At 28.7% G+C, this 14,045-nt stretch overlaps 1 protein-coding gene across 1 annotated transcript; it reads right to left on the reverse strand.

Moving 5' to 3' along the window:
- Positions 1 to 4,026: 4,026 nt before the first annotated feature.
- LOC108478729 (zinc finger protein ZAT9-like) lies at positions 4,027 to 5,289 on the reverse strand. Its single transcript, XM_017781199.2, has one exon. It carries the CDS (start codon positions 5,132 to 5,134, stop codon positions 4,157 to 4,159), a length of 978 nt encoding a protein of 325 aa, XP_017636688.1. The 5' UTR covers positions 5,135 to 5,289; the 3' UTR covers positions 4,027 to 4,156.
- Between the last annotated feature and the right edge of the window lie 8,756 nt (positions 5,290 to 14,045).

Consider the following 14,045-nt stretch of genomic DNA (forward strand, 5'->3'; position numbering starts at 1 on the left):
TAATTTGATAAATAAATTTTGATTTAATATACAATTATATATGTAACTTTCTTTGTGTCTCAAATGTATAGATGAAAACTTAATTTTGATTTATTTATATATATTCAAATAAATAAATACATCAATTTATTTTATATAAAATAAAAATATAACTATTTGTATATACAATATGTATTAGCAGTTGATAAAAATTAAAAGTTTTCCCATATAAAATTACATAAATATACAAAATTAATTGAACCCACTTGCATTGTATCAACTAATTTGATCCTCAAATGTGATATTTTCAAGAATGTATTATGATTTAAAATTGAATATATTTTAATTTTAAATTAATATTTATTCAATACCTATTATTGTATTTATACTTAAAAGAATATGAGAATATTTTGTGGCATCATCTTAAAAAAGCTTAGTGTGAAAATATTGACCTTGCTTTTTCAATTTTTACAAATCTAGAATTTAGTTTGACTTTATGTTGATGGAATTTAATGCTATAATTAAATAGTAGGATATTATGTTTTCCTTTTTCTGTATCAGCAGAGGGATAATATATTGTTAGCTTTAATTACACTGTTTTTTTACTGTTTATTTATATATAATATGGTTTTAAATAATAATGATTTAATGTGTTAAATATTAGAACAAACTTCATAGAGCCTTCTACTAGATGTAAGATTATATTTTATGCTATTTATTAAAAAATAAATAAATTAGTTCATATACATTTGATCAAAGAGTAATTTAGTAATTTCTATTAAAAATTTATTAATTTTTATTGTTAAAAACTGGTATGGTTAACATAATAACCAAATAATGACACGTGGCGCTATATGTACCTTATGCTGACATACAAGGACCAATACTTAACAGTAAAAATGAATAAAATTTTTAACAGAATGACCAATTTACTTTTTGATCTAACGTATAGGGACTAATTTGCCTATTTTTTAGTAGAGAGGGCAAAATGCAATCCAACTTCTAATACAATGACTCTATATATGGTACTTTTACCGTTAATTATTGATTTGTATTTTATTGACAGGGTAATTTTGAAATTCAACATTACATTCTTAGTAAAGTACTTAGTGAACCAAATAAATCAATATAGCTTTTTCGTGATTTTAATAAGCACTTTTCGATGTTATTATTTGTGTATAATTACCCTTATAGAGCACTTGTCAACCTCTTGACATTACTTATAGAGTTTAAAAACTCTCCAGTGACAATGTATCAAATAATTTCCCTTTGCTTAATATTATAAAAATTAAAGAAATATTTATTTAATACTTCAAGACAAATCAAGGATTCTTTTCTTTTTCGGGTCTAGTATTAATTTTTCTTTAAGAAATAAGATTTAAGATAAGATCATAATAAAAGGTATAAAAATCTGAGTTAAAATCAAAATGAGTATCCCATTAGCAGTTAGATTGAAGTTTGCACATTATAAAAAAAATTTAATAAATTAATCCTTATAAATATAAAAAAGTTACAAGTTGGTCGAGAATCTTGGATTATTCTTTTTTAATTTTAAAACATATAAGTTGTGTTTAGATCAAATATCCATTGTATCTTAACATTGAAGGCATTGCACCTCTCCACTACACTTGTACGATTCTTTTTCAGGCTTAAATTCATGCAATTTGTGCTACATCAATCACCCATATCCTGCTAGCGCCGCACTATGGGAGCAGGCAGCAGGGGGGAAGTTAATCAATTTTTTAGAAAGACTAAAATTAAATTTAAATTCTTTAATGTGTTCAGTTTAAAATTTTATAATTTTTTAAAACAAAATTAAATCTTAATTTTCAAAATATTTTTTCTGTGTATTAATTCATAGTTAAAAATTGTAAGGCCTAGACCCTTGCCACCCTTGTCAGGTAGAGACTTTGACTTCATTTGGATGGATAAATTTTTTTTTTATGACTTTTCAAAATTATAAATTTATTAATTAATTTAAATTTTACAATTCCATTTCAGTAGAAGTTATAATTTATAAAGCATCTTTTACTATATGCTTGCATGGTGCAATTTGGACATGCAAATGCTAGTTTTAAGTTTAATTAATATCCAAACGTTTTTAATGGTTTAGATTTTAAATTTGATTTCTAAATTTTAAAAGATTTTAATTGAGTTCATAAAATATTATTATTGTATTAATTAAAAATATCAATTTAAATGTTAAATATTAGTTTAAATATAATATAAAGCATATTTAAAACATGTGGACTACAATTCAAATCTATATACTCACCATATGAATAACTTGAATTTGACATGCTAGTAAAATAAACAATCTTATTAAAGTATGGGGAAGCTATTTGTTTTTTTCTTTTTACGCTTGAGATCCATGCTAACAACTATCTATTGGAATGACATAATTAAGACAACATTGGTACTTTGGAAATTTAGTTAGAACGTGTTAAAGTTTCGAGACAAATTGAAAATCAAGGGTGATACAAATCAAGGGGTAGGAAGGGACCTTGCCTCTTGAAATGGGAAATTTATACTTAAGTCTCTTTAAAGCTATAAATCTATATGTTAATATATGGTAAAATTGTATATTAAGTCCTAAAAATGATAAAAAAAAAATATTTAGTCTTTCTAAAACATGTAAAGTTATAAGCTAACATGGTAGTAAAATTGCATTTTGACTCACAAAAAATTAAAACTCAATTTCAACCTCAGAAAAATTTTCTAACTTTGCTCATGTTTTAAAATATGAGTCATAATTTGAGAATGTGTGATGTATTAACCCTAAACATTATGATTTTTGTCCCATTCACATAAACTAACCTATATTACTATAGTTTAAGTGCATGTTAACTTATTTTTACGGTTCATAAAAATTAATATTTTTGAAATTCATGATTATCTATCTTAATAATATTGTCTTCAACCTTTGAACCCAAATTTTCTCTCTAAAAATATAATATATCTTATCTATGTAACTAATAATCGAAACTTTTACTCTCTTAAAAGTCAAATATCAGCCATTTAAGGCAAGGGCGAAGCCAAGGGGCGGCTCCGCCCCTCAAAATATAATTTTACTCTTTTGGCTTTTAAAATTTTTTAAAAATTTTAAATTAATAAAATTAAAATTACACTTTGGCTCCTCTAAAATTATAAAAATTCGATTTAATCTTTTACAAATTATAAAGATATAAACTATAAAAATTAAAATTTTATCTAGCCCCTTAATAATTTGTTCTGACTTCCCCCATATATAAGGTGTCGCAAATTGGAATTGGTCCATTAGAAGGCTCTATGCCTATTACTAGTACATAAAACTAACCTAAATGCAAAAAGGGGTATCCCTAAAATTTAAAAAAAAAAAAAAGGGGACATTTTGTAATAAAAAAAGGTGTGAACTCATTAATACATTTATTACAAATTTAATGAAGCTGACCCAAGATTTAATTCATTGTTTTTATTGATCCAATGAAAATAAAGGATACTTTGCGTTTCTAAAGTCAAGCTAAACCAGACACGTTATTCTCTCAAAAAAAACAAAACAGGGATTTTACCTTTTTTTACATTTTATTTTTTATATTACATTATAAAAAATATATATTTATGAGTCAAATTTAAAGTTGTTCCTTTTATTAAAAAAGAGTATATTTAGGAAAATTAGTCTCAAAAATTAGTGTGTGACATGTAATTTATGTTAACAGAAAAATTAATTTATTCGTTTAATATAACGTATAAAAGTTAAGTTAGTAATCCGAGTTTGAATACAATGAGAGTAAAAAAAAAGTAAATAAATATTGTCTGTTTGTTCTAGACGACTGGTTTAGCAGATTTGTAGGTAAAGCATGAAACAGTTTCAGACACAAGCAGAGAGATAGAATGAGTCACAAAAATGCAATGCAATGAAATAAAAATATATAATTAAAAAAAATATTGTTGAATTTGTAATTAAAAAAAAAAACCAGTGTTTTGTTTTTGAAAAGGAAGACAAGTGGTTTTGAAGTTTGAAGTTAGTAGAGTGATCAGAACCCAGAAAAATGTAATCCAACAGTGAAATAAACAAAACAAAAACATGTTTGGGAATTGGTCTCTAAATAATCAGTTCTTACAAAAACAAGAAGATAGAAAGATAATATGAAAGAAAAGAATTACAGTTAGAACAAAAATACCTTTTGGATCATCAAAATTAAAATGGTTTGACAAATTCAGCATCAGACACAGCAGAAAGTTCAATTTGACTAATATCATCATCATCCATTGGAGCAGGAAGGTTAAGATCTATTAAACTATCTCCCAACTTTTTGGAACTTGTAACAGCTGTTTTAGTTGTTGATGTTGCTATTACTTGACCAGTTACATGAGATCTTTTATGTCCACCCAAAGCTTGTCCTGATGAAAAGATTCTAAAACAAACAGGGCATTCATGTGTTTTCTTTTCCGGGATGGAAGTACCCACATTTTCCGGTGGTTCATGAATTGCCTCCGTCGCCGGGGAGTAAGGTTTCATTTTTTTGTGACTCGCTCTGTGTCCACCCAGTGCTTGATACGATTTGAATACTCTGTTACACGTTTCGCATCTGTATTTACCACGAGTTGATCGGTTGGGTTTGGTTGATTTTAAGTACTCTTCCGATTCCTCTGTTTCTTCTTCGGATTCATCATCTTGCTCTTGCTCTTGCTCTTGCTCTTGCTCATCATGTTGTTTCCATTGGTCTCTTGAAAGCATCATAAGACAAAAAGCAACATCTTCTTCGGTCGTGGTATCAGAGATCGAACTCACTGACTCAGTGATATTAACTTTAACGACTTCTTCTTCTTCGTGTTGGTATAATGTTTTCCGAGTTCGTTTTGATCGTCTCCGAGTTAAGTTCTTGGATAACTCAGTTTCACTTTCTCTATCTTGAACAACAACCGAACCAGCATCAATGAACTCAGGATCTACCATACGAACGCTTCTTTTTGGATTCTCTCTAAGCCCATAAATTTGTTCCTTCTTATCATCATCATCTTCATCAGATGAATATGAAGCTGAAGCTGACACGGATTCTTGACTCACTTGAGTCACATGAATTGGAAGATTCAACATATGAGACCTCATATGACCACCTAAAGCTCTTCCATTTATAAAGCTTTTTAAACAAAGCTTACACCTATGTTTCTCCATTACAACACAGAAACAGAACCTATCAAAAAAAAAAAAAAACACAGCTTAATATTTTATGTTTATGTCTGAAAATCTATGGTGGTATAGAGAGAGAAAGAGATAGTTCTTTAGAAAGCATGGAAAGAGAGTGCAAAAACTAAAAAAAGGAGTAGGTGACAACTGACAAGCATTCCTCCACCAAGAGATATATACAGAGAAACAACAATTTCTTTTTTTTTTTAATTTAAGGGTAATTTAATTTTTTGATAAAATTCTCATGGAAGCCTTGTTTTAAGAGTAAGATTATATTTTGCTTCCTCTATCAAAAAATAGTAAATTGGTCCTTTCTATTATAAATATAATCTATTTATACTATTAAAAGCGGTAGAATACTCAAACAATGGAAACATGGCATGTCATGCGTACCTTATATTGATATATATAGACTAATTTTGAACAACAAAAATAAATAGAATTTTTATCAGAAAAAATTAATTTGCTCTTTAATCTAACATAAAAGATTAATTTATCTATTTTTAAATAAAAAAGTAAAATACAATTTAACTTCTAATATAAGGCTTCCAAGATATTTTTACCAATTTTCATTTAAAACTGAAAAAGAATAATAAAAAAGCGTATACAAAAAAAGAGAACATGTAACATGCGAGAGTTTACCCGTTTTTTTATTTTCTGTCTATTTATTAATTTGAGCCTCTGTTTTCTTTAATTTTCCTAAACTACCCTTTACATTAACAGAAAACAGAATAACTCTTTAAGGGTATTTTAGGAATAAACCGGCCGGTTTTTGCTTTTGTACAAAGTCAATAAAACTGCTGGGATTTGTTGTTACGATAGAAGAAGCAGAATATGAAACCAAAATTACACGGCGTATTCTTTTTCACTTGGCTGTGACGTATAACAAATGACAGACGAATGATCTTCTCCACGTGTCAATACTAATGAAATAAATAAATTAATTAAATAAAAGTTTCAATTCTTTTATACTTTAATTTGTCAAATTTAGTTGTTATACTTTTGAATAGATCAACTTTAGTCTATTTAAAGTTACTTTCTAGTTTTGTAACCGAGTATAATTATAGATTTAGTTTATATTTTCAACTAAATCATTCTAAGTCCTTATCCTTATTGAATTTTAGAAATTTCAGTTTTGATGCAAATGATGATCATTCTAATAATATGTGAAAATAAACAATAAGCTTACGTGATATTACACATATAATAACATGTTTTCCTCATTAGATTTGGAAATAATAAAATATAAAGGAATGAATTTAATAGTTATCGTTCGTGAAGATTTAAAATTCAAAAATTGAAAAGTTCAAAGGACTAAAAATGACCAAATAAAAGTAAAAAGACTAAATTCATAACTTTTACAAAGTACAGGGAGTAATAGTAGAATTTAACCTAATTAAAATCTTAAAGAGTATCGGTTTTGATTCTTCGCGGGTGAGATTTGGGCCAATTGTCAGTGTTGGTAGCTTTAGCAATGCCGGCTGGGCCGGTTATTCATTTTTTTTTTTGGCATCATATATGGTGTAAATATAAAAAGTAAAAAAAAGGGTTAAGAAATGAAAAATAGCAAAAAAAAGGAGTAGAATGGCAAAAATGTTTTTTTTTTTTTGGGGGGGGGGGGTTAAGTTGCCTTTAATTATGGATCTATTTGTTGAAATGTGAGAAGGGGAAACGAAGGGTGGGGAAAACTAACAACCTCCCATTGAGGAAGGAGTTTTGTATGGAGAGTAAATGCCGTTTTGCTAGGGTTTGGTAGACCCAATCCTACTCTTTCATGTGCACAATTATATATATTTATATATAGGTAAAATTGTCGTGAAGGTCCTTGTATTAGGAATTAGATTACATTCTTCTCTCTTTACTTAAAAATTAACAAATTAATTCTTATACGTTAGATCAAAGAGCAAATTGATCATTTTCTATTAAAAAATTTATCTATTTTTACTGTTAAAAATGGGTGTGACTAAAAGAATAACTAGATAATGAGACGTGGTATTCCACGTGTACCTCATGTTGATATACATGGACCAATTTTTAACAAACTTTTTAATCTAATGTATATAGACTAATTTCTACATTTTTTGAGTAGAGTAGGCAAAATGTAATCCGACTCCTAGTATAAGGGCCTTCATTGTAGTTTTACCATATTTATACCTATTTGATTAAGTTGTAGTTGTGCTTGGTCTTTGTGGAAGAAATATTTTTTGGGAGTTAGATTTGAATTTTAAAATTTGAGAGTTAAAATACTGTTTATTATTGTATTTATGTAAAATTTTAGGGATTAAATTATAAAATTTTCATTCTTTAATGAATTAAAATTAAAATTTAAGTTTTAAGGGGTTGAAATGCTATTTAGCCATTGGATTAATTAAGATTTTATTAATCTTTTATGAAAGTTTACAATTATAGTATAGTCAAAGTACAAGTACAAATATATGTTTGAGTAGCCACCAAGTGTAGAATTAAACTATTATAGTACTAACAGATTAAGGATTAGAACAAAAAATCAAATTATTATGAACTGGAATAATTTAAACTATAAACTGATTAATCGGACTAAAATTCGTAAATGGCAACAACTCTTAGTGGGGCTTAGAGACCATAACTTTAATTGGATTGTGGGTCTCAAACTTGGGTACTTTGGACTTCAAAGTTTCTGCCCTTTTCAATTGTGTGCACACCCTTATTGATAATTTTACAATTTTTAAAAGGGCTAAAGAAACAATATTTCATTTGGGGAGGGGAGGGGCAAGACTCTTGCCTATCCTCATTTAGTGTTGCCCTTGGTTTAAAGTCCATGCAAATGCTTAAGGCAACTTAAAATTTAGGTGTAATTATGAATTTCATTCCTCTAATTTATGAAAATTGAAAAGATATCTTCCTATTTTAAATTGTCATAATTTGGTTCTCTTAATTTATGAAAATTGAAAGGTTAATCCTGTTGTGGATGAACACACAAACTTTAATAGTTGATTTGTGCTAATTTGTTACGTATAAATGGTTGAATTAAAGAATTTTATTAATCATTTACATATGAATTTATGAAAATTGAATATAACATTTTAATGTGAAAAAAATATGAAACTTTAAAAAAAGGGAAAGGAAGTGGTGGCCTTTTCTTACATTACATGGATGATAGCAAGTAAAAGTACAAGCATTTGGGGGCACATTAAGATCATGTCTTTTTCACTATAGTTAAGACCAATTCAAAATTGATAGAAACTAGGCATGGGCATGAACCAGAGAGCACATAGTACAGAGCATGTCCAGTGTCTTAAGGATGACAATTCTCGCTTTGCAATGAGTAGTAAAGTACTACTACTCTTTCAATCTCTTGTCTGTACATCTTCATCACATGTGTTTTTCACAAATAGGAGTATTGATGCTAGTAAGTTATTTGAGTTCGGCTTAATTGAGTTGTAATTATCGAGTAAGTTTTTCTTGAACTATTTACCAAGCCATATATTTGATTGGAATGGGTTGTGAGCTTAACGGAGCTTTTCAATTTCAATATATTTATATATTATGAAATTATGTTTTCACTTTTATTATATAAAAAGATATCAAGGATAAATGAGTTGCAGCTTGAATACAATTGAACTTGAGTATAAAAATTGATGAATGAGTTTAATTGAGCTCGAGTAGTTTGATTTTGTCTTGAGCCGAGCTCGAGCTTATAAGTTGATGTATGTTCTAACTCGAGCCTTGAATTTTGAGTCATGCTCGAGCTTGCTACTATTCAGATTCGGCTCAACTCCATTACACCTCTAAGCCTAACACAATGATCCACGACATAATAAACTAAATTTGTCAATCATGACCCGAATTTAAAAACTTGATATGATTAATTCAATTTTAGTTAAGAATTAGATCTCATCCCATCCCAATAAAAAATGAATTAAAATGATATCAAATTTAATTCAAAACCAACCATTTCAATCAGCGAGTCTTAGGCAAATCCTGCTTTTTACTAGCAATATGCATAGGCATGTTAGCCTATGTGCATTGAGTAGGGGCACCATATTCATCCACCACATACGGCTATGCCCTATCTCATGATACCAATTTCTGATATGATAATCATCATTTTCACATTGAAAAATAGACATTTTGGGGAATGATATGGAACAAGGTACTGTAAAGCATGCAGGGAACATTGCTAGATGGTTCATTTCTTGATACTTTTATGTAACAAAATAAATACATTTTGACCAAAAATTATCAAATATAGTCTTTTAAAAAAAAATTCAGATTCAAACTCTAAAACGAGCAACTATGAAATGCAATGAATCAACACTTGATATGAGAATTGTTGGGGATTTGTGTTGGTCATTAAATGTAAAGTTCACTTTAGAGAATTTTATGGATTACTGTTTTCTTTGAGAAAAGTTTAATTTTCACTATTAAACAATGGCATTATTGATACAAGGAATCAATACCATTTACATAAGTGATGATTGGAACTATATTTGCAATGAGTTTGTTAACGGGGAATTGATCCCACATTAATTAGTTAAGTATTGGATTGTGACTATACATAACAAAAGTCACCTTCTTCCTTAAAGTAATTTTTTTTTTATAAGACAAAATTACGAGGAAAGTTTCACTTCCCAAATAGACAATACCTCATTACTAGTACATTTTGACAATTGCTTGTGAGAACTTATTTTGAATATGTTCGACCTTCCGTAAAAATACAGTTCTATATGTACCGTTATTTAAAGTTGGAGATGAATTGATCCCATTTTGACTAGTCAAGTATTCATATGAGGCCGATGTAAGGGCCCTGACTCTCTAAGATTGAAAATTTATATTTTTAGACATTTGAAAGTTATAAAATATATGATAAAATAGTATTTTGTTTCAAAATGATTATATTTTAATTAGAATCTTCCAAAAACTATAAAGTTATAAGTCAATATAATGGTAAATTTACATTTTGATCATCACAAAAATTTATAACTCAATTCCAATCCCGTAAAAAGGTTTGCTCACTTCACTCATAGATTCATATGGCAAATGTCATAGCACGAACATAATCCAACAATCCTTGCGTAAACAGAATTATTATAGATAACAAAGAGAGAGAATGAATAGAGAGTATTTGCTACTTCAACACACTTGCCCTAACTTAAAACAATTGTCAGTACCAAGTTAGAAGCCACTTAAATGTCTTGTCTTCTTTGATCAAAACAAGTATGAAAAAAGCGAATAATATAGTGAGGAAACTATGGTAACATACAGATGTATGTATATATGTCAAGAACAAGACATTGTATGTGTAAATTGGTGGGTTGTTGTCAGTTCAAAGTATTCTTTTTTACAGACACGAGCAGCTTCCATGGTTGTTCGGACTTGGGACAAGAATCGTAAAGGGATTGCGTGCATTCTTAGAAAAATGAGAATAAAATCAACAAATGGTATTTAAATTGCGGCCTCTGTTAAGTCAAATTTGCTAACAAGTTATATTCTTTTATCGTGCTTGTTTTTTGCTGCACATTACGTACGCTGCTTTGAATAAAAAGGGAGTTTGTTTGATTCAAGTGTGAATAAAAAGTTTAGTTATTTAAGGTTGGCTGCACATTGCCACAACGCCAATATTGTGGGGTGACCTAGTTTTATTCTAGACCAACTGAAATGGTTGAATTTTGATTTTGGTCCCTCTACTTCTACAATGTCATTAATAATATACTTGTTGCAAAGGGTTGACTTCTTCAAGAGAAGTCTTTAAAGTTGTCTGTAGGGTAGTTAGTTGGTTGATCCCCCAGCAATGTTAAGATATTGTCCCCAGATCATATCGGTGTATGATTTATAGAGGGAAATCGTACATAGACGCATGACCACTCACGAATTGAACATGAATGTCTTCGCTCTTGTTGGGGTTTGAACCATTGATCTTTGGCATATAGGTTACTGCATAGGAGATATGGTACCACTTGAGCTAGTGAATGTCCCCTTAAGGTGGGAGACAAAATCTCAACATGATACGAGGACAATACCGTATGTTGGAAGAATTGATTGACTGTCCAACGAATAACACTTTAAAAACTTTAACAAAAAAGAGCCGACCTTCCTCAACCATACTAATATAAATTCTTTTTTTACTTAAAAATATTCTTTCAAAATCAAAGGAAAACAAAATAGCAAAGTCACTAATACAGTGGTAAAAAGAATTGTGTTGATTTTAATTATTAGTTGACATCATACCTCTAGGGGTTTAGATGGGGCAAGCAGTAACCTTGACCTCTCAAATAAGGTAAATTAGTTCTAGAGTCCCTTTAAAATTTATAAAATTATCCTTTGGTCTCTCAAAATTTTATTTATCCTTGCATATCTCGAGTTTAAACCTTGGTCCCTTTCTCCTCCCCTATAAGAAAATAATGATAATTTTTAATTATTGGACTAAGTAATGATAAGAGGAATAAATTATGTCAGATTAAAGTATGATAACTTTGTTTAAAAAAAAAAAAGAAGTATGATAACTAAATCTCAAACTTGAGAATAATAAAGGGACCAAAACCAAAATTTAAACTAAATAAAAAAACAATAATGGCTGCAAATTGGACACATTCTTGCTGGTGTCATACTAGGGAAGTTTCGTCCCTAAGAGTAAAATTAAATTGATCAGAACATTTTGCAGGGAACTTCATACTAGCCTTTGTTTTAAGCTGCTGCTTCTTTTTCCTGTTTTAGACTTAGTCACGTGAAATTTTGTGTTGGAACAGTACCGAAATAATCCCTTTTGATTATAAGAAAGTAAAAGGTGCTTTCTATCATCACATGAATAATTAAAATTTCTTAATATTGATTATCAAAATTATGATTTTTGTTGTTGTTATTCATGAGTTATATATATATATATATATATATGTTTTAGTTGTCGGTGGGAACATATAAATATATATACTCTAACAAAATGAATATAAATTTTTTAATATTGATTATAGATATTGTGTGACTCGAATCTTATCATTTTTTGAAGAAATAAATACAGTGGGAAATAAAGGGATCTGTGGGCAACTCCTACTATTTGACTTTGATTAGAGCAAGATTTTTCAACCCTTAAATAAATGTAGTCGAAACTCCTCTTGTATCATTCATTAGTGAATTTCTTCTCCTCTACACGTGATTTTTTCCCGAAAGGGTTCCACGTAAAATCTGTGTGTTTTTATTTTTCTTTTCTTATTGCCTTGCAATTGTTCTACCGTCATTACTTACTTTAATTATAACAAGTATTTAAATTTTGAGTCACATGTTTTAAATATACTCAACATCAAAATCCATCTAGTATTAGTAAGTTGACAGAATATCCTAATTGATAAGATACTGAAACTTTGAGTATTCAATTAAGAAGTTTTAAAATTATTGATGACCAATTTAAATTTTGAACAATAGTTTAAGGCATCTAATGCAATTAACCCGAAGATGAAATTAAAAAATTAGCATTCCCAATCATAGTTATTAGAATAGTTTAATGGGTTTCTAGTCATATATAAAAGTAAACAAAGACTAACAACTTTGGCAACAAAGCACACGAAAATTAATTAATTTTTAATTTAACTTGCATTTACTTGCTAGTTGATGAAGTGGGCAACTTCCAAAGTCAAAATTGGTAATTGAAGGCACTTTTTGTAGGAAGATTCTACTTGAAGATAAAAGGAGGGCTAAGAAACCCTTTCGCCCTTTGCATTTGTCCCAAAGATGGAAAGGTAACCAAATAAGAATCATTGACTACTCTTTCCCCTCCCTCAAGATTTAGGGTTTAATTATGTAGCCTTTGAAAAGTTGGATATATAGAGTTGATATACTATGAATTCCCCAATTTTGATGCCCATTTTAAGGAGATTCTCATGTACTTTGCAAGTAGTTTTCTTTATCGATACAATATTGGGACTGGGATGATAACGACAAGGTTTAAATTCGTATCGCTTAGATGTCTGATAAAAACGTTAACTATTGTTTCAAACAAGTGTCGCGAGCTGTTACTTATTAATTCGAGTTAATATATTATTTGGTGCATATATTTGATTTCAATGTTTAATTTGGTATTTGAGTTTTTCTTATCCCATACAAGTATCTAAGTTTGACATCAATATTCAATTTGATACCTAATTTTTTCTTTTGTCCCAATTAAGTATCTATTTTTTTTTTTACTATTGCATACATATCAAATATTTATTGGGCTACATGATGTTGTTTAGTTTGGACACCAAATTGAACATTAAAGACAAATTCAAGTACCAAATTGAACATTGAAACAAATATAGATACCAGATGTTATATTAACCCTTTCTACCATAATAATTCAATATAAAAACATATATACATATAAAACTAAAATCTAACCTTCTCATTTCTCAGCAACTACACTTAAAAGGTCTTTGTTATAGTATGTCACATCCCATTCATTAAGCAACCAATGAGAGGTATAATTAGGCATCTTTGGATGGCCAATTACCTCTACCTCAAACTCTTTGGATAACATTCAAATGAGGTGAGTTTGGGATTTCAATTAATTATTACAAAAGAGGATTAATACATTAGTAAGATTAAATAAGCATTTTAATATTTTTAAATAAAACAAAAATCACCCACTTTTACTCATATAGTTTTCTTTTATCAAAACTATTTTCATAATTTCTATTACCTTATCAATAATTATTATTATTTTTAAAATAATTTTTATTTCTTTTACTCACATAAGCTTTTAAGTTAAATGTCACTAAATTATTAGTAAGTTTATGTTTTGGTTACTCAACTTCAAAAGGTTATAAAATGGTCACTGAATTATTCAAAAGTTTTCATATAAGTTATTAGGTTGTTAAAGTCGTTACTATATGGCCTTCTCTATTCGCACCACTTGCACCAATCGAAAGCTCTCATTCTCCTTTTCTACAGT

The sequence above is a fragment of the Gossypium arboreum genome, chromosome 12 (assembly GCF_025698485.1).
Source record: "Gossypium arboreum isolate Shixiya-1 chromosome 12, ASM2569848v2, whole genome shotgun sequence".
Lineage (NCBI taxonomy): Eukaryota > Viridiplantae > Streptophyta > Magnoliopsida > Malvales > Malvaceae > Gossypium > Gossypium arboreum.